The 21,002-nt window shown below is 49.2% G+C and overlaps 1 protein-coding gene across 7 annotated transcripts in view; it reads right to left on the reverse strand.

Annotated features, from left to right (window-relative positions):
* The window catches only part of SH3KBP1 (SH3 domain containing kinase binding protein 1), a 330,852-nt gene that overhangs the window by 23,965 nt on the left and 285,885 nt on the right, over positions 1-21,002 (reverse strand). For all 7 annotated transcript variants that reach the window (XM_039247392.1, XM_039247394.1, XM_039247390.1 and 4 more), the window contains one exon: positions 8,262-8,347. In XM_039247392.1, coding sequence (XP_039103323.1) covers positions 8,262-8,347 — 86 coding nt within the window. The remainder of the gene's footprint in view (positions 1-8,261; positions 8,348-21,002) is intronic.

The raw sequence follows: 21,002 nt of genomic DNA on the forward strand, positions 1-21,002 counted from the left end.
GGGCAACAAAAATCATGATACATTTGTAAGAAGGTGAATGAATAATTTTAGAAACGTTATAAAAAGTAATTCCATAACTGTTATGCCCACAATCATTAATTACTTAAACTTCTACTTGGCCAGCAAATGTTTCATAAGCAAAAATCTTCAGGCCAAAGAAAACCCTAGGTTAGACCTCAGAAAGGGCCAAATTAGCAATTCTAGGTTAAAGGAACAAATAGAACTGAAGGCATTGTGGTAAAGAGACAAATTAAAGAATAAGCTATTTATTTTATTTGTTTGTTTGCTTATTTATTTAGAGAAAATGCAAGTGGGGGAGGGGCAGAGAGAGAAGACAGAATCCCAAGCAGGCTCTATGCTGGCTGATACGGGGCTGGATCCCACAAACTGGGAGATCATGACCTGAGCCTAAATCAAGAGTTGGACTTTTAACTGACTGAGCTACCCAGCTGCCCCAGAATAAACGATTTAATCTTAAAGAGGATTCAGAGGTTACGAAAAGAGCAGTTTTCTCTATGTCCAGAAAACTCAGCTAAAAGAAATGGAGCCAGAGAGAGAGACAAGCCTGTGAAATCGACATGGGCCCCTTTGATCATTTCCTCCAAGCTCCTGGTTTAAAGATGGAAAACCAAGACCCAGACCTGAAGCTAATGTAATACTGTGTTAACTACACCCAGATAAAAATTAAAAAAAAAAAAAAAAAAAAACCCAACAACCTAAACCGCAGGACCCAAAGGCCAGATGGCCTGCTACGACGGGGCGTGCGTTCAGAGGGCACGTTCACAGTGACACAGAACCTAAGATGAGGTGCCGAGTAAAAAACTCGAGGAGGAAAGAAAAGACCTTCTGTTCGAAGTCCAGGGCTCTTCGCATAGTGGGAGAGACAGGCCCCTCTAGAACCTGAGGCCCCCTTTCTCCAGCCTTGGTGGAAGGAAGATGATAGAGGTACAAAGCATTTAAAGTGCCCTTTTATTTTAAAAAATTCCATGAGTGATTTTTTTAAAAAATCACAAGAAATTGTATCTCTATAAAAAAAGTAATCTGCTAATTGTACATTTCTGAGCAGTGAGTTTCCACCCACACTTTAACACCTGCCTCTTTCTACAGCCTTTTTCGTTTGCCCTCGACATTTCTCCTCTTCCTGGACCCTCTCCTCTGCACATATGTGCTGGAGTTGGGATTTTCAGAAGGTGCTCCACGAACTGGCCTATAAGGTCTGGAAGGTGCCAAGAAAAAGGTCACCAATGTGAGTCTCCCAGGAAGCTAAATTTATCCAATTTTTAAACTCAGAGATTATTTCTACTAGGCGATGGCATCTGCTTTTTAAAACGCCCTTAATTAGTAAAATAAAAATCGGCAGTCCCTCAACTTAAAGGCCTTTTTTGTGTGTGTGTGAGTCTGAATTCCAAAAAGTATGAACAACCTCAGGGAGAGATGACTCAGGCCTGGGGAGGTGGGGTGCGCCAGCGCAGGTCACCACGAAGCTAAATAAAGAGGCTCGTTCAGCTCTAAATCAGGGCTCCCTGTTCACTGACACCTCATCCTTAGCTTGTCACCACCAGATCCAATTACCCTCTAACGGGGCCCACAACCTCACTCCTAAGTACTCATCACTTTTCTCATTTAATGAATCCAAGGTAGTGGGAGGCCACGTGGGCTGTAATGGCCACATCATGCCTTAACAAGGACCTCTGGTGAAGAGAAGGAGTCTGAGAACTCAACTGTCCTCCTTAATAAGGTGTGGTTTGTCTGTAATGCTTCTGGCATAAGGGGCACTTGAACCTGGTTTTCTGACAGGTCGCATATCCCTCTGGGTATTTACAAGTCGAACGGAAGCCATAACTGGGCTCTGCCCATCTGTGAGCCCACAGCCCACAGGCGGAGGGCCCGGCAGGCTGAATAAATGCCATGTGTGTAATCTGAGAATGGACGTCACCTGTCCCTTCTCGCTTCCACAGTCACCCACAGCTCAGAGGCCTCAGTTGGGCACATTGCAGAAGTAACTAACGTTAGTGTGTAAGTCTCTTTGCTGAGTCTAGATGACTTTGGACCCATGGGTGTCCCTCCGCATTTGCATTCTCAAACCTGCAAATAGTCTCAGCAAGTCACAAAAGTAGAGACACTCAAGCCACTGGGGTGAAGGAAGGCTGCAGGGGCCCTGAAGAGAGAGGAAGGCAACCAAAATACCAGGGCAGGACATGCTGCCTCTGTGCCCAGGTGAGCTTCTGGGGCTGGTCACAGGTCACTCACGTAGCAGCACCACGACCCTCTCCAAGCCGAGAGTCATTTGAACATGGCTGTTAAACACCCAAATGTCCCTCTGCTCATCATACCCATCAGTTCCTTTCCGTGTCGCAGGCTGATGGCTGTAGGTGGCTCAGGCGGGATGGCACTGCTTGCCCGCTCTGCGTTTTAGAATCATTCCCACCGCAAACTACGTCACTCCCATGAGCTTAAGCAACACTTACCATTATCTCCCCTCTTTGATTTAACCCCCACCTGTGCCTACAGCATTCATGAGCCTTCTCCTACTGGCACTCGGAATGTTTATCGCTTTTCTGCTTATTGGATGTGATGGGGTAAAAGAGGTTTGCGGAATTTAAGAAATAAAACAGATGAACACAATGGGGAGGAGGAGAGAGGGAAACATACCGCCAGAGTCTCCTGACAATAGAGACCTGAGGTTTGATGGAGGGAGAGGGGTAGGATGATGGACTAACTAGGTGATGGGTATGAAGGAGGGCACTTGTTGGGATGAGCACCGGGTGTTGTATGTAAGTGATGAATCACTGAATTCTACTCCTGAATCTAATATTGCACTGTCTGTTAACTAAAGTTTAAATTTAAAAAATAAGGGAAAAAAAGAGTTTTGTGGAACCCATCAAAACTAAGCATGGATGCAGCCAACCCAACGGACTACCAAAGGCCAGGATTGCTTTCATGGGGGCTGAGCAGGCACAGGTAAGTGCCTGGGTTTGGGTGCGGCCTTATGTTTCTAACTGTGAACATCTGTCAGCAGACACCGTCAGTTTACATCTGGGACCGGACTCTTGGAAGTGTTGAGAAGGACAAGGCCTTGCCCTCAGCCCACCTCCTGGAGGACTGTGAAATGATGCTGAAACCAGTGCTGATTGCCAGCTTGACTGTGTTTGCTCAGCACAAACCTAGGCTGTGAGCCCTAAGGGTCCTGGGTGAGAGGTGGGGAGCAGTGCAGGAGATGTCCACAGAGAGCCTCTTCTGAATGAACTGGAGTCAATGCCGAGTGTCCCCAAGTGGGGGGAGGACACCAGAAATGCTCAGAGGACTGATTATGGTCCAGATCCATCCACCCCAAGCTCAAGACACTTCACTCCCTTCGTATAAAGCACGTGACTCGACTAAGCCCAATCTCTTTTGCTTTTTGTCATAATGCTGGAGGCACGCATATTGCTTCTCAAACAGTCCTGATATAAACTGGTGTGTGACTGTGGCCTGTGTCCCTGGGTAGGAGCCAGGCTCTTTTTAAACATCTTTATTGACGCGTAATTTGTATACCATAAAATTCACCCACGGTAAGCGTACAATTTAATAATTTTTAGTAGATTTACAGAGTTGTGTAACCATCACCACAATCCAGTTTCAGAACCTTTCTAGCATCCCAAATCAAATAGCTCTTAACAGCATTCCTAGGGTGTCTGCAGGAAAGTGCTTTTGCATTTCCTGGTCTAAATGAACCACATGCCAGGAGGCATCTGAGAGAGACGGGAGGACAAGCTGAAGTTAGACTCTTATCTTCCAAACCAGTCCCGCATCCTAAGTGCATCAGTTTTAAAGCTAGCAACAGGTGGCCCCCAAATGGACTGCAATGTCAATCAAACGTGTGTCTGTGGATCAGGCTGAAAAGATGGAGGGGAAATTCCCAGCTTCCCAATGTGAAGAGGGGGTGATGTCCACGTGAAGAGACAGAAGTGGGGCAAGTGTAACGAGATTCGAGTAGAATGGAGAACAAAGGTCAATGAAGACAAGCGACAGAGGAGAAATGAGAAGGGCTGTTTCTAAGTCAATTAGTTGGAACCAGATGGCTTCGTTCCTAGGCTGCTTCCTACCTGGGGGCCCGTTGCTATACGCTTTAGTGGGAAAGAGACGGAAAATCTCCACAGTATTGAAGTGTAATAATAAATCCTGCCATGCCGTGGGAACCACAATATACGGCATAATAAAAGTAAATGTTGTGGCACTTGACTTCTTGGCCTATAATCTCCCATTCAATCGGAACAGAGACTTCTTCCGTCAGCAAGAGAAAAGTGGACAATTTAATTTTCATTTCTATTCATGCACAGGCTTGCACTGGAGCTCATCCACATTTCCTATTATGTTACTTGAAATATGGCCGTGTAGTTTGATACACAATATCTCAAACTGACATCAACAACTTCATTTTGGACCAACTGATTTCATTCTAAATTATCATGGGCTGACAGATGCTGGTGGCTGCCCACGCGAGGTCTGAAAAAGTCATGTTCTCTAATTTAATATTATAATAATTGAAAATTATAGCTTTATTAAGAGGAAAAGGATTTATTTATAGCTAACACTAATGATTTCTCATGGCTTTCTGGGCTGTATTTGGCTATTCGCTACAGCCCACATTTGGACAGCTTCGATTGTTTGAGTGACTAACATTCTGGTACAAATAATTTCCTTCTTGATTCAAAGCAATGAACAAATGCTACAAAAGCAGAGATACAAAGCGGCCCTGAAAGGAGGCGGCCCCTCTGCAATGTCTTTTTCTCCGTGACCGACCCACCTGCAAGACTATTTCCGCACCTGGGCCTGAAGACATTCTGCTTAAAATCCTTTCCTCCCTTGGCGTCTGAGATTTGCTTTTCCCTTAGATGTGGACTTTGTGCGGGGTTTGGTCTTCAAGCTCTAGGTCCTTCTTTCTCTTTTCTCATGCTAAGGAGGTCATCTTCCTGACTTAACTATCCCTTCTCAGCAAACAACAGCATCAATAATAAGCATTTCTATCATTTTGCAGCCCACCAAGTGATTTTACAGAACTGTAGAAGACAAGGCGAGGAAGCAGGGAGAGATGTTAGTTTTCTTCATAAATAAAGAAGCTGAAGCTCAGAGAGTCTGTGTAAATCATGGAAGGTTTCCCAGCCTGGAGGCAGCAGCCTGCGGTCACAGCGTGTCAGCCCTGCGTTCTATCTCCCGGAAGGTCCGAATCTCCACCCACAATCCCCACCGGCCTCTGCAGCCTCAGCCCTCCCCGGCCTTGGCCCTCCGGCTTCAGCCTCCTCCAGCACCGACATGGGGACGTCCGACCAAATCTCAAGGTCAACACGCTTAAATAAATCCACATCTCCCCCAAACCAGTTCCTCCTCCAGACGTGCTTACTTCTACCCAAGTCCTTTTCTCCCCAGCCCTAAAACTTCACAGCTGACAAATTATTCTCTCCTCCTCCCTGCTCCCGAATCCAGCGCTGTTTTCACATCTATGCCTCCTTTCACAGTGCTGTTGTGCAGCGTGGTTTGGGCTCTCTTAACTGCCTCTCCCCCTATCTATCAAATAACCTGACTCCTTGACTCCAGTCTTTCCTTCACTGGATTGGTCCCACAAAGCTGCATCAGTTATTATCTGAGTGCTTAGACCCGATCATGTCACTTCAGTGTCAGCCCACTGCCAACAGGTTAAATTACAAATCCATCCCTGTGCAACATGATCCAGCCCAGACCTCCTTCCCCAGGGTGGCTCCCCTCCATGCCTGCTCCGAGCCTCTGCCACAGCAAGGCTGATCTACGCTCAGGTACCGGCACTCCCCATGGGATTCCCTGCCTGCCTCTGCCTCAGTGAATTCAACTTCTAGAGCCAGATAAGTTTGCCCCCCTCACGGAGCCTGCCCACCAAGGAGCATCCTTAACTCTGATCGGCATTACTTTCTACCACTCTGGGGTCAGTCAGACCGTTGGTGTCACCTCAATTTCCATTTGCCGTCCTGGTGGCCCAAACAGACCCAAAGCTGCTGGAAGGCAGGGCCTGTGTGTGATGGCCTTGCTATCCATTCAAGCCTTGCCCTTGAATCGACACTCAAGTATTTAGTGGCTGATTACATGGCCACCAATCACTGTGTCTTGCAATGCAAATAATACATGCGTTACCTCATGCGCTGGAGGAATTATGTCCTTCTGGGATTAATGTCTTCTTGGTAAAAGGAGAGCGAACTAAACCTCAGCATCTCTTTCCTGGCTCCGAAATAGACACAGCAGGTGCTCAGTTTCCAGTACGAAGAGCTTTCATAGATTAACCCACCTCGGTCAATATCCCAACATTTCCAAACTAGCTTGTCACACTGAGAAAAACAAAATTTGTATTTTGGTGATAGCCACATGAGCCATCACCAGGTCCCAAGAAAACAAGGGCCAGAGGCCAATGCTCTTCACAGGCAAGGCACAGCCTTGGAGGAGGGAGAACACCTCCCTTCCTGTGGGAAGACCCCCACTACCTTCTCTGTCACTTCACCAACTGGCCATCCTGCCTTAAAATGGGGTCTAAATGCTAAACCACAGGGGCATAACCAGAACTGTTGTCAGGCTCAGCGTGATGATCCCTTCTCATTCACAGCCAATCACTGCTCTGCTCTGCTCTGCCCTTTAACCAGGTCAAAAGCTCTAGCAGGCCAGCATTTCTATTATTATTCCACCCGCCCAAGCTGTCAGAAGCCCTGGGCCACGCTTCCTGACTGGGCTTCTCAAAGGCTCAGGATGGGAAAGAGTCTCTGGAGACAGAGCAAGTATTTTCGGTGTTTATGGTCACAGCGACACATCCTACTGCCAAGCCTTCACAGGATCAGACCAGAGACTGCAAGTGAGCAGTTGCAAAGATGCAACTCTGCTAGCGGGTTTGGAAGAAAACAGTACCCCGAAGAGGAGTGACCCCGGGGTGACGAAAATGCTCACAATAGGCGCTCCAGTGTCTCTTACGAGGCCTGCCAAGAGTCACGCATTTGTTTCTAAATTGAGCAACCAATTGAAAAGATACCGGAAGTCTTCTGTGTCAGATCTGTCCCTGAGAGCGGCTGCCAAAGGTTAGGGAAGGGGTGGGGGCAGGAGGGAGGTGGGTGTGGTCATAACAGGGTGACACAGGGGATCCTGGTAGTGATGGAATGTTCTGTATCTTGACCGTAGTGGTAGATGCACAAGCCTACACAGGTGACAAAACTGCAAAGAACTAAAAACACATAAGCACTAGTAAACCTGCAGAACCTGGTGGACGTGTCAATATCCTGGTTGTGACCTTGCACTACAGTTTCATTATGATGTTACCCTTGAGAGAAAACGGGTAGAGGTACGCGGTTCTGTCTGTATTACTTCTTACGACGCCACGGAAATCTAGGATCATCTAGAAATAAGAGAATTTAATTTTAAAAGGCACATTCCAGGGGCGCCTGGGTGGCTTAGTCGGTTAAGCGTCCGACTTTCGCTTAGGTCATGATCTCGCGGTTCGTGGGTTCGAGCCCCGCGTCGGGCTCTGTGCTGACTGCCAGCTCAGAGCCTGGAGCCTGTTTCAGAGTCTGTGACTCCCTCTCTCTCTGACCCTCCCCTGCTCACGCTGTTTCTCTCTCTCTCTCTCTCTCCTAGAAATAAAAATATTTTAAAAAAAATAAAAATAGAAAAATAAAAAAAAATAAAAAGGCACATTCCAAAATATAGCCCTATTACATGGAATATTATGACCGTTATAGGTGCAAATAAAAGACGTAAAGCTAAAAAAAAAATGTAGTCCCTGAATCTCGACTTCTCAAATGGGCTGACACCCAAGTCAGACCGATGGTGGAGTCAAGCAGCGCACATGCGACCTCACACCATCCGTGCACGTCCCCAACAGTCCCTCTGACTTGCTTACCCACACAGTGCTACCTCAGCCTTTGGAAAATTCACTCCTGTTTTTAACTAAGTGGCCATTATCACACCAAAGCTCACTTGAAATTCAACTTGAAAACATTTAGCGCTGTGACTACAATGAACTCTGCCATTCTGCCTTTTCACCCATTTGCCTTTATACACCAAATACATAAATCACCAGAGAGCAGGTTTCTTCATCACTTCTTTTCCATCATCGCCTCCCCTTCTTTACAAAACCAGAACATCTAAAACCAGCTGAGGGCTACGAGCCCTCCACTGAAGCGGCTGTGTTAGTCCTCAGGCCTCCGGAAGGGGCAAGCCGCGCTCCGCCGTTCTACAATTGTGCAAGCAAGACCAGGCGTGCTCTCCTTACTCACCGATGTCATTGCTGCGGTCTGAGAGGTCCTTGTCCAGGATGCCGGATATCGAACTGCCCACCAAGTCAATCTTTGGACCGTCACCCCTACATTAAAAACACAAGTCCAGGCATTTAATCATTGGTGTGTGTCCTTGTCATTTGGTCAGCTTTCTTGCTGCACATGCGTTAAGGAGCGTGCTGTGTGCGCGGCGGGTGGCACTCTCGCCTGTGGGGGAGCCAGTGGGAGTCAACGACCTATCCAACCACATGGGCCTTGGTGAGACCGGCCGACAGACTGAATGCCCATCTCTCCGGCACACATTTTCAGAGATGGCTATTTTAATAAGGACTGTTCACCAATACACCTTTGGCCACAACCTCCTGCCGATACACAGGGTACAACGTAGGGCCTGCTCCCACCCCGTGGCCAAATAAGCACCGGCAAATGATAACTAGGAGCTTCCTTTTAAGGAGTAAGGAATTTAGCCAATGCTGCTCGTCAAAGGTCGGCTACTTTTAACCTTGAGAAAAAGGTTTTCTGGCCTGAGGCTGAGGCATCAGCCAGGCTGTTGACAGGCACAGGGGGTTGAGTTTAAGATCTGGCAGCCCGCAAGCTGGCGCTGGGCGCAGGCCTGTAAAATTAGCCAGCTCTTGGGTGGGTGCCCCCATGCCCATCAGGACATGAGTGACTTCCTTCTGTATCTGGGCAGGGACAGCCCTCAGCGATGGGAAGAAGCCTGTAAGAAGATGAGAGAGACAGCCCACCCGTGCACGAGCAGAAGGTTCCTCCAACTTCCTCCCAAAGGGCAGGTGTCTAGACCCTTTCAGGGGGAGGAGGCCTGAATGAGATCGGCCAAGGCCTGTGATGGTAGTGAAACAGGGAAAGATCCTCACCCATAAAATGAGGGGGAGAAGCCAAGCAGTTGTTCTGGGAAAGCACCAGAAATAGGCCATCTCATGGCTCTTGGCAGTCATGGTGGCCTGAAGCCAAACCACACAATGAGTAACAGACTTACTCAAGGAGCGCTTGTCAAATACCTATCAGGCAGGGGTGTTGAGAGGGCCAAGCCCGGTGGTTCCTACTCAAGGGGCTCACAGTCCAAATGGGAGAGAGAGGTGACACATGAACACAGGCCCACGGGGTACAGGCTATGTAAGTGACAGGCACACCAAAGTCCTATGAGAAGAAAGGACTGGGTCAGAGCAGGGGACTGCGTGGGGCGGGGGGGTAGTGGCACACAGAGGAAGTGGCATTCCAGCTGGGCCTTGGAGGAAAAGGGAGACCGAACCTACCAAGAGGAGGCATGATTAAGCAAGGACCCCACGGTAGGGGGGAGTGCCTAGTGTGGCCAGGGTTCCCAGGGCTAAAGCCTGAGGTCCCCCAAGTAGTGAGAGCAGAAAGGGTGGAAAAGGTCAGGCTGCTGGGCTGAGTACTGGAGGGTTCTGTAATAGAGGTAATGGGGGACAGAAGGACCACTGAGGCAGGAGACCTCTAGACCTGGGGGCAAGGTAGGGACTTGACAGAGCTGAGGCCTGGGTCTCTTCACTCAAGAAGGGGCTGTGGTAGCAGCTGGCATTCAGCACGACCCGCGTATCCTTGTGACAGTGGAGAAGGCCCAGCGGAAGGAGGTTCCCTGTCAGTTCCCAAACGAATAAGACTGACTCATAATCTCAAGTATAACCGCAAGCATCCTCACCCAACGACCAGCCTAGGTACGATCTCCAGGGAAACAGGCTGGGCCAGACGGCTTGACCTCCACCAAGAGAAAATACAGCTCGAAAACTGTGTGTGTGTATTACGAGACTGTCTGGGATTCTCAGAGCACGGCTGAAGTACAACTTCAAGGACAGCATGGACTACTGTACTTGGAAGGAGGGAGCAGTTTGAGCTTCCCAGCAGAGCCTTCATTTCCCACCTCAGCCCAACCTCCTAGGGCTGCGGGGGCCCCAAGGGCAGGTTTACATAGCAGCCCTCCTCGCCATCCCTTGGCCACATTCTCTTTTTTTTTTTTTTTACAAATAGTTTATTGTCAAATTAGTTTCCACATAACACTCAGTGCTCATCCCCAAAGTGCCCTCCTCCATGCCCATCCCCCCCTCCCCCCACATCCATCAGTCCTCAGTTTTTGTCAGCATTCAAGAGTCTCTCATGGTTTGCCTCTCTCCCTTTCCCCCACCATTTCCGCCCTTCTTCTCCCCCTTGTTCCTCCGTCAAGTTCCTCCTAATCCTCCTATACGTGCAAACATATGATATTTGTCCTTCTCTGCCTGACTTATTTCGCTCAGCATAACACCCTCAAGGTCCATCCATGTTGCTACACATGGCCAGATTTCATTGTTTCTCATTGCCATGTAGTATTCCATGGTATAGATAAACCACATCTTCTTGATCCATTCATCTGTTGATGGACACTTAGGCTCTTTCCATGTTTTAGCTATTGTGGAGAGTGCTGCTATGAACATTGGGGTACATGTGCTCCTATGCCTCAGCATTTCTGTATCCCTTGGGTAAATTCCTAGCAGTGCTATTGCTGGGTCATAAGGGAGTTCTATTGTTAGTTTCCTGAGGAACCTCCACACTGTTTTCCAGAGGGGCTGTACCAGTTTACATTCCCATCAACAGTGTAGGAGGGTGCCCGTTTCTCCACATCCTCGCCAGCATCTAGAGTTCTCTGATTTGCTCATTTTAGCCCTTGGCCACATTCTCTTGGACAGGCCCCAAGCCAACAGGAGTGCCGAGATTGAGGAAATTTCCTTTTCTTTTTCTTGAGAGAGACAGACAGCCCTTGAGCCAGGGGGGTGGGGGGGGGTGTGGGGGGGAGACGGACAAAGGGAGAAGAACAGAGACAGAATCTTAAGCAGGTTATGCCCAGCAAGGAGCCCAACGTGGACTTGATCTCACCACCAACCTGAGCCAAAATCAAGACCAACCTGAGCCAAAATCAAGACTCAGAAGCTTAACCAACTAAGACACCCAGGCGCCCCAAGGAAATTTATTTCAAAACATTTTATTGGCAGGGCCCCAGTGGCTACTAAATTGAATGTAACTTTCCGAATGAAATGTTGTGGAAATGCAGCATTATTAGTAGGAAAGCATTTTCTTTTTTTCTTTAAAGTTTATTTATTTCGAGAGAGGGAGTATGTGCACTCGAGGAGGGGGAGGGGCAGAAAGAAAGGGAGAGAGAATCCCAAGCAGGCTCCACTCCACGTGGGGATTACAACCTGAGCAGATATCGACAGTCAGACACTGAGCCGACTGAGTCACCCAGGAGCCCTAGCAGGAAAGCATCTTCAGTTTTTAAAGTTCGTGAGGGCTCTGGATCTTCCTGTTTCATAACTCTGGGGCCAGAATGCTTTGGTGTTGTCACTCTCCAAACTAGTACAACTCAAACTGTACTCAGAGCCAGACACTCCTGTCCTTTTGGGAACACGCCAAGGACCAAAACCTAGGAGAACATATGTTCTGTCCAGGGAGAAAGGTCACTCAGGCAACAAATGTCCAGTTAATGCCACTGTTTTTTTTTTTTTTTTTTTTTTTGCTAAGGGGAAAGATGGTTTGAGGTGATGCCCTCGCAGGCGGCTGGGGAGAGAATTCGAGGCGGTGTTGGTGGTAGAAGAACTTTTATGCAGCAGTTAATGATCTGTGTCTCAGAACAGCTCAGCTCGGCTGCTTCCGAACATGCGGTTTATTCGTGCATTTTGGTAACTAGGAACCTTGGAGCAGCCGCTTCCCTCTCTGATTTGACAGCTAGAAGCTTCCAGTCAAATGCGAGGCTATCTTGAGGGACTGTAGAGAACCCTACTGCTCATTACTGTGCTCATCTTATCTGGGGCTGTATTACTTTTCTACCTTTATTTTCCCCCTTACTGTCACTCTCAACTATTTTTTTCTTGTATATGCATTTTGGACAGTTACCACAAAGCCTTTTGGAAATGGTTCAGGGTAAAAAAGAGTAATTTCTAAGAAGAGGGAATATATCAATAGCATTTAAAATGGTCATCTGCTTCGGCCCAGTTCTCAGAGGCTATGCTAAAGAAATAGAGCGAAATACCCAAGTGCGTTTTACAGATTGATATGTTTACCTCAGTGCTATTTGTAACAAAGAAAAACTGCAATGGGACGCTTTCATCCAGAGGGGAACAGGTGAGTAACCTATACTGGATGGCTCTGAAAATTACATTTATAAAACTATGGTAAGAAGGACAAATACTGACGCTACAATGGGAAAGGACAGAGGCCAGTTACAAATGTTACACACACACACACACACACACACACACACACGTCCTTCATAAGTATTAGGAAGAGGGATTATTCCTTTTAAGACCGGCAGAATATCTGCAGTGATTATTCCTGGGTAGTGTGATGGGTGATTTCCAGCACCCAGCTCAGCACCCGGTATATGGCAGGGGTGCAAAACCACTTGTGGAATTAATGAACCTCTGCCTCTGTTCTGAAATGGGAATGTATTATGTATCTTCACAATAGATGCGATTTTCTCTCCAACGCTGTATGACATTCAGCATGATCCTAAGTATGTAAAACTGATGAAAAACAAACCAAATCACACACAGGGAAGAAGATGGCAGAGGAACAGTCCAAAATGTTAACAGGAGTTGTCGCTGTGATAAGACAATAGGTCAATTTTCCCTTTTAAAGTTTATGTTTTTTTTAAGTTCACTTTTAATAACAGAGATTCATTCAATTCGGGCAGCTTATGTTCTCTCTCCTTTCTCCCTAACAGGAGTGTCGAGGTAAAAGGTGACACTGCTTGACCCTTGCCTGCAAACTCTCCTTTAAGAACCTCCCCGACCACAGGTGTCCCGGTGATCACCTACGACCACACCTGGAACTCATCCAGGAACCAGGTAAGGGTCTGTGGGGTTACAAATCAGAGACTGAGAGGTCCAAGCCATGAGAGAGCACCTGAAGAAAGAGGAGCCATCAGCCATGAGCGACCTGTCCCCAGGTGCTAAAGCACCAGCTGCATTCTGACAGGAAGCCTAGGATCCCCTCAGCTCTCTGTGCCCTGGTCGTGCATGCCAAGAGCCAGACACAGGCTTTCGGCTGAAATTATCTTCTATACGGGGCCAGAAGCAAGCCTATTTTGAAAACACAGTAGGTGTCGTTTAAAAAAGGTTCTGATCCTTCCAAGTAGGGAAGCTGCAGCTGGTGTTTTGACAGTGTTCAGACTGTGGGTGTGGAAGCTTTTTACAATGTCTATTTGTAAATGCTTTTCACTGTATTTATAGGCTCTTACAACAATGCTAATGAATTTCAGTTCTGAAAAATACCAGGATTTCTGAAATTCTCCAAAGCACATGTTTGGAGTGGCTGACACCCAATGAGGCTGTAGCCCTTGATGGTCTCTGTTCTCCTCCCAGTCTGCCCGACACATGGGTACCATGCTGGCAAAAAGGATGCTACAAAATGCAACAAAAAAAGAAAAATCCAAATCTTTTGGAATTTACGGGCTCCTGAGAGGGTTTACGTATGGTGAGTTCCTCTGCCCATAGCTGCTGACTAAAAGGAGAAGATAAAAGCAACCAAGCATACCCGCTATGTCCAAAGATACCAGAACGAGGCTGCCCTTACTCATTTTTGATTTTTAAATCCAAATGATGCTACTGTCTTGTATTTTTCTGAGCAATTTTGGTGAGGGACACGTGAAACACGTGACCTGGACAGGCACCTGGACAGGGAACTTAAATTGCAGACAATGGGGTCATTAGCTCAAGGACACCTGCCCGAGGGAGTGGAACCCACAATCCCACGGAAACAGCAGCAGCAGCTACTGCCTCCTGATGGCCTGTCATGAGCCAGGCACTAGGGTAAGCTCCTTCCGTCCACATCTGTCTGTCACAACCACCCCTGGAAGGATCTACTCTGCATGGCGGACATGGAGCCAGGCTGCCCAGGGCCCCCTCTGGTGAAGGGCCTGCCGCCCCTGCCGCTGGGGGTGCTGTCGGCCCCTCCAGGGACCACCTCAGGTGCAGAGTGCCTCCTTGGCCAAGGCATATCCTCTTTGGGGCGGCCCGCACCCCACAGGATAAAAATCTTGGCCAGTTCAGCCCAACACAGGACAACTCAGAGGAGCCGTTTCTGCCCCTCCCTGTGGAGCTGGCCAAGGCTTTTGTGAGCCCGCATCCCAACTCGACTTCTCCCCCCGCCCAGTGCTGCTTCCTTCTCCCTCTCGTGGGCATTGACCCCTAAAACATAGCTTGCGTACTAAATGCTGCCTCAGGGCCCGCTTCCTGGAGAACCCCACCTGGGAGGCCCTTTATTTTCGTTATATAGATCAGGCAACTGAGGCTCAGTGACATTAAGTCACTTGTGAACCAAAGGTCCTAAAAGTAGCAGGATTGCAGGGTCTGGATTCGAACCCATTAACTTGGACTCCAGAGTCCAAGCTCTTGAGCACTTCTCAAAGCTGCTTCACGCGGCCTCCTGGTCATGGGGACAGTGAGTCACGGAGGATGCTGGGCAGCCCGTGTCACTGCAGCTCGCTGCCAGCTGAGTACATCGCCTTTGCTTCCCAAGTTAGAAAAGCACTGCTAGTAAACAAAAATCACATACTCAACCAGCCCAGAGGTGCCTGCTCTTCCCACTCTGACCCAAGACACGAGATGGGGCGTGTAGTCGGAAAAGGGGAAGCCGCGCCATGTGCATCCCTTGAGAATATGAGCTCAGCCAGCAGCATGGCCAAATTTAGCCCAAGTTGGGACAGTTAAGCCAAGACATGTGGCCTGGAAAGGGTGTTGAAGTGTACAGGAAGCCGAGGTGAGCAAACCAGTAAATAAATAAACGAACAGCAGCACTGACAGCAGCAACCAAATGCCCCCCAAGAGACCCCCAGCCCTTTGGGAGGTGAGTGGGGCTGGAGGGGAAAAGAGCGAATCCACAGATTGCTGCTGGAGAAAAGATCCCAGGTCCAGGTGATGACTCTCTTTGGGCCAACGCCCTGCCCACTCTCAGGAGGCTCTATTACCATAATGTAAATGTTGGGGCTTTAACTACCTAACAGTGGTTACACGGGGAAGGAAAAAAGTGGAGAAGGAAAGGAACAGAAAATAGAAAAGCCCTGTGCTCGTGCTCAGGAAACCGAGGCTCACCCTGCAAATCCTCTATTTTTTTCCAGTTTTCACCCCGCTCGGGAGGTGTCAACACATGTGGACGCTGGCAGGTGTCAACGTGAAGACCCTAGGGGCAGGACGTGAGCTCCCCCGTCTTCTTTCTTGCTCCCACTTGGCTTTGTTTTACTGCCCCTTCTAAGGTAAAACTACCCCCATCTGATTGTATACCTGCCTCCCTGGTCCAACTGTGCAGCAAGAAAGTGAGGCTGAAGGAAGTGCGTGTTCCCTGTCTGCCGGCTTGTAACATTTCACACTTCGGCTCTGACCACTGAAACCGGGTATACGTTCCCCAGGTCACGCCCCCATTTGATTACAGACAAGGGTCTTTGCTCCAAGGACGGGAGTTACTGTGCCCAAGGCCATGCGACTCATTAGTGGCAGAACTGAAACCAGATGGAAGCTTCCCGATGCCCAGTCCGTCCTGTCTTTGCCCACCACACTTGGGATGGCGATAACCAAAATGAGTACCCACATGCACATGCTTTATGCTTCTGGAGATTTTTTTCTTTCCTCTCTCAAATAAGCAACTGTAAGAAGACTCCACGCATCTGTGAAGGTAGCAGATGCGAAGCCAGTCCCTCAGGAGAGCTCTGCCCCGGGACGTCACTGCCCAGGGAGGAATCCTTCCGTCAGTAAAGGACAAAACTGTAGTAGCGCTAAGTCCAGTTTCCTTCGCTCGTCAGCGGGAGGGCAGGAGAACGCTCCTTCCCTTTCCTCAGAAATAAGGGTATCTGGGGAGTCCCTACATACCCACCTGGTGGCCAAAAATGTCCCAGGGATCGCAGGTACTTTTGACCGAGAACTTGCTACTTAACTGTGGCCTAGCAAGGCCAGGGCAGCAAGAAGCCGGAGGCTGAGCAGCTTGCCTGGCAGCTGCCCCTCGCGCTGCGTCCTTGTCTGGACAGACGCAAACAAGCCTGGCTATTTATAGTCGGTGAAGACTCGGTGGAAGGTGATGGGACACTGCCCACTCAATTCCCCTCCAAATTTCTGTTCTCTGTGCAGACTCTGCGAGTGTGTGTGCCAACAGGCCTCCCTCCAGAGCCCACACCCACACAGCCCCCTACAACGAAAGCAGGTTGACATCGCACCCCTCATCTGCAGACCCACACTTGGGCATCTCAGAGGGGGGAGGGCCTTTTAAGATGCCAAGCAGAGGGGGCAGTCATCATCAGGCAACTCAGAAAAGTTCGGGAGGTGCCGCTTGAGGGAAAAATATTCAAAGAAAGAGTCCACGGAAAGAGCGTTGCATGACCCAACTCGCATTGTGCACGTGTGAGGTGTTTAGTCCCGATTGTCCCTTGCCTGGTTCGAACCATCCCTGGCAGGATAATCAACGTGCCTCAGTCCGGGCTGGGGCTAAACCCGGTCACTACTGTTGGTTCTCGCTGCAGGAAACAAAATTCATTTTAGGGGCGGCTGGAAGAAGAGAGAAGCGTTATCTACACAAATGAAATGAGGTCAGCCGAGAATGCAGACACCCCTGCAACGTGACAATGTATTTCCCCCTGTGCCCTGTGGGGTTGCCATGCTCCGGGAATGAACTTCCCTCCCTCAGGCACGGCCTTCCGTGAGCCCTGACTTGCTCTGAATCTCTAGCTGCTTCTGAGGGACAGGCTTCAAGCTTCCACGCTCTAAAGACCACCTGATGTGCGGCCTCAGAGTGTCCGTGTTTCCTCACGCCCTCCGCGCTACAGTGCACGGCCTGCTTGTCACCATGTGGAGGCCCCTCTCACACCCAGGTCACCCAGTGAGCAACCTCATGGGAGGAAAAGCAGTGTGCATGGATTTGCTGAGTGCCTCTCGACTGCCAGGCACAGGGTCAGGGGCCCGAGGGACAGCAGCTTGTTTAAATCAGCACAGCTGAGCAGGCTGGGCCTCAGTCTACCATCCTGCAGAGGCAGAAGCAGAGACTCAGGGAGGTGCACACCTTGCCCAACGTCACTGGGAAAGGCAGTAGAGGGGTGGGGCTCGGGCCCTGGTGTCCCTGGCTCCAAAGCACTGGAACCATGTCTGGCCTGGTTACCATGGTTTGCTAACCAGAATAGGGCCTGGCCCGAACATAGGCACTTGATCACACACACACACACACACACACACACACAGACACAGACACACACACACACACACACACACACACTCCTCTCTCATCACTGAGCCCACCTGTAAGCCCCCATTTTCCATCTTTTTTTTCCAAGTTTCTCACAAGGCAAGTCGACATAAGCTTGGCCAGCTGCCCATTCTCTCCAATTACTGCCAAGCCTGTCTCTTGTCACCAACAATTGTACCCAGCTCCTGGACTGGGATCACCAAGGGCCAATACTAGCGACCAAAGCCGGTGGATGACACTCAGTCCCCCTCGTTCGCATTACAGTGGCGTTCTCTGAGCGTGTGCAGCAGCAGCAGCGGCACTGGGAGCTCGCTAGAAATGCAAGTCCTCAGGCCTTAACACAGATCCAGTGAATTAGAAACTTTGGGGAGCAGCAATCTATGTTTTCATCAGTTTCCAGGTGATTCCAGCACACACTCAGGTGTGAGACCCACCGATCTGTCACGGATCCTCATTCCTGTCTTCTGGCCTCCAGGATATCACACTCTCTCCACCCTTTCTGATGGCACCCAGTCCTTCCTCCACCCTATAAATAGCAATTTCCCCCAGTGCTGGCTCCACTCTCCCCTCTTCTCGAATCTCCTGGAGGGATCACAGCCATCCCATGCTTGGAATTACCATCCGTGAGCCAATGACACCCACCTCTGTAACTTCTAGCCAAGATCCCTCTCCTGAATTCTCCAAAGACATGGCTGGTTCCTGATTTGGGGAAAAGAAGGGCAACACTCCAACACTACATGATGCACCACTAGGACTCTTTGAAAAGACATTTCAAATACTTGAGTAATCCAAACTCCAAACGATGGCCTCAACACCCAAGCGCACAATTCACCAGCCTGCTCTGGGAGCACCAGCGATCTTTCTCTTCCTCCTGTCTGATTAATTGATTGATTGGTTTATACCTTGTAAGAACACAGAGGTCTTTTTAAATGCTTTCTTATGGTAGGCACGGGGGCCAGACCCCTCGCCAAATGATCAGGACCTGGAAGCTTATTTCCTGTTCACTTCTAACCCCAGGGGCTTGAGCAGCCGGGCTGCCTGCGTAAATCTAAAGAAAAAGAAACTTCCATGTGGGTAAATTGGTCTCCGGAGAGACATCTGCCCTTCCCTAAGCACCGAGTTGATGTTTGGCATATAAATGTTTACTTAATCTTTGCCTCAAGCTCAAATGTCTCAGAGCTCGACAGCCTCTCATCTCCCAGCGCTTCTGTGAAATCCAGGCTCCATCTTCATTACACGGAAAAACCTTCCAGTCCTACTGCCGCTCCCCGCTGCAGCAGGCGTTTCACTTTTTGTGGGGGAGCCTCCAGCCTTTCACGGGAAAAAGCACCTCATGGGTTTACATTGGAAGCAACAGCCATCTCCGGGGGGCACAGGTCTGGGAAGTCACCAGGCCTCCTGCGCACAGCCTCATGTCCAGGACCCAAATGCCCACCTTCTCACTGAGATCCCTCCTCCGACACAGGCTTCCACATCCGCAGTCAGGTGCGCCCTCCGGGATGCCTGAGCCATGGCACCACCTCCCCCATGTCCGAGGCCTCCTCTCTGAACGGCTGGCTACCACCCTGACTGTGGGATCTTATCACTGACGGTCTTCAACTCCCACAACACACTGACATCCACGGGGCAGGGCGCTGGCTTCCAGAGCATCAGCCTCACCTCACTTTGGCTCCTGCCATCTTCCTGAGCCCATGACAGCTACGTGGGCAATCCATCCCCAACGCCCACTCCTCCTTCCCCTGGTCCCTGCAGTTCTTATGACCTTCATTCATCTTCAGTCACCCAGAACCATGGCCCCTCTGTGTGGATAAGTTCCTAAGTTCAGACCTACTTCCCCTCTGAAGTTATGAGCTCACGCCTCGCCTTTCTGACCAGCATCTCCTGTTCTCCTGGCCATCGACTTCTCCCACTCAGTGCTTGCTTGCCTCACCTCTTCCTTAGGCCTTTCAGCCTCACTTCCTTCCTCTCTATCCCAGGCCCCCTGTCTGCCACTCACGGCCCCCGGAACACCAGCTGCGCCACCCCCTCCCGCCAGTCACCTGCCCCCTCTACGTGGAGAGCACGCACTGCTCCGTGCTGCACGTCCTGTAGCAGACGATGGACAAAAGTCCCCTGCAACTCAGAACAAAGGTCCTGCTGGAGCTTCCCTGCTCTTTGGGAAGAGAATGAAAAAATATCACAAATTAGGGGATCTGTGTTTGGAAGGATTAACAAACCTGTTCTAGCCTGCTTCTACCTCTTTCCCTATAGGGTTTATTTACTTTTGAAGGCACACACCTGCCCTGCCCCTCAGGTTTCTGGCTTGCTGCCTCGGCTGCACAGAATAATTACTAGAGCTCAGAGCAACCTGCTTTTCTCTAGCATTTCCATGGATTTTTCTTTTGGATTGTTCTCCCATGTTTCAGCACCTCCTTTCCCAGAGGTTTCTGAACCCATATTTATTACATCGATCCCACACATTATGAGACACACAACGTGGCATGTCTGTGTGTATGTGTACACACATACACACACACACACACACACACACACACAGGTTTAGATATATTCTGTCAACTGAAATGTTTTGATGATCAAACATCAAAACAAGTGAGTAGGCTCTATACTCTTGAGCCTCCATTTTCTTAAGTGGGCAAAGGTGGTGGCCAGAATGTTCATTGCCCACCCCCCACCTTAGATGCGTGGTGGGCTGGGTAAGACCAGAAGACTCGGTCTTTGCACACTGTGAGATAATAATGAAGGCACCCCCAAGGCACAGACTTTCACACAAAGGAGGCACTTAGGGTCTAGTAGAATCTCCTATCATTCAATTAAATCAACTCTGGGACTAAATTTTATTTTTTTGGGAAAAAAAGACTTTTTTTTCCCCTGTTAAAATTCCATCTTCACTTACTTCCTGGAAATTGGAAGAATATTCTTACCAATGGGTAAGTATGTTAATGGCATGTTTCCACTTGCTCAGACTGGACACAGCAGTGTGCCCGAGTGTCATTCCAGGCCTCCTAGGTGTGATTCCTGGAAACGGAAGCATCACTGAGATCCGGAACGGCGCTTTGCACGCAGGGGCCCCTCAATACATTTCTGTTAAGCCAAGGTGTCTAAAAATGACTCCCCTCTTCCTCAACTTATGTATGCCTTTATCCTGAAAGATACTACTTTTCTGTTTGTTTAAATGAAAAGAAACCAATCTCTTCTGGAAGCTGCATTTGGCAGCAAGCTTTCTGGCTGGTGAGAGCAAGTGTGAGCCCAGACACTCCAGCTAGAGTGGCAATGCCTTAGCTCCCTGTCAGGATGGCCAATGATGGCTGTGTGTCCAGGCGTGGGCCTTTCTGTCCCTCCATGCAGTCAGGTAAATCCCAGAGAGGATCTGGGTTTACAGAGCTGACAATACCTTTTCTCCAAAGGATCACTAACACCAGCCTGTTTGAATGATGTTGACATTCCTACCTCAACTGATTGGTCAGGACAAAACAAGTTCATAAACCAGTACAGGGGCTGGTTGTCCAACGTAACTGC

The sequence above is a fragment of the Hyaena hyaena genome, unplaced genomic scaffold (genome assembly GCF_003009895.1).
Source record: "Hyaena hyaena isolate Hyena2069 unplaced genomic scaffold, ASM300989v1 scaffold_295, whole genome shotgun sequence".
Classification (NCBI taxonomy): Eukaryota; Metazoa; Chordata; class Mammalia; order Carnivora; family Hyaenidae; genus Hyaena; species Hyaena hyaena.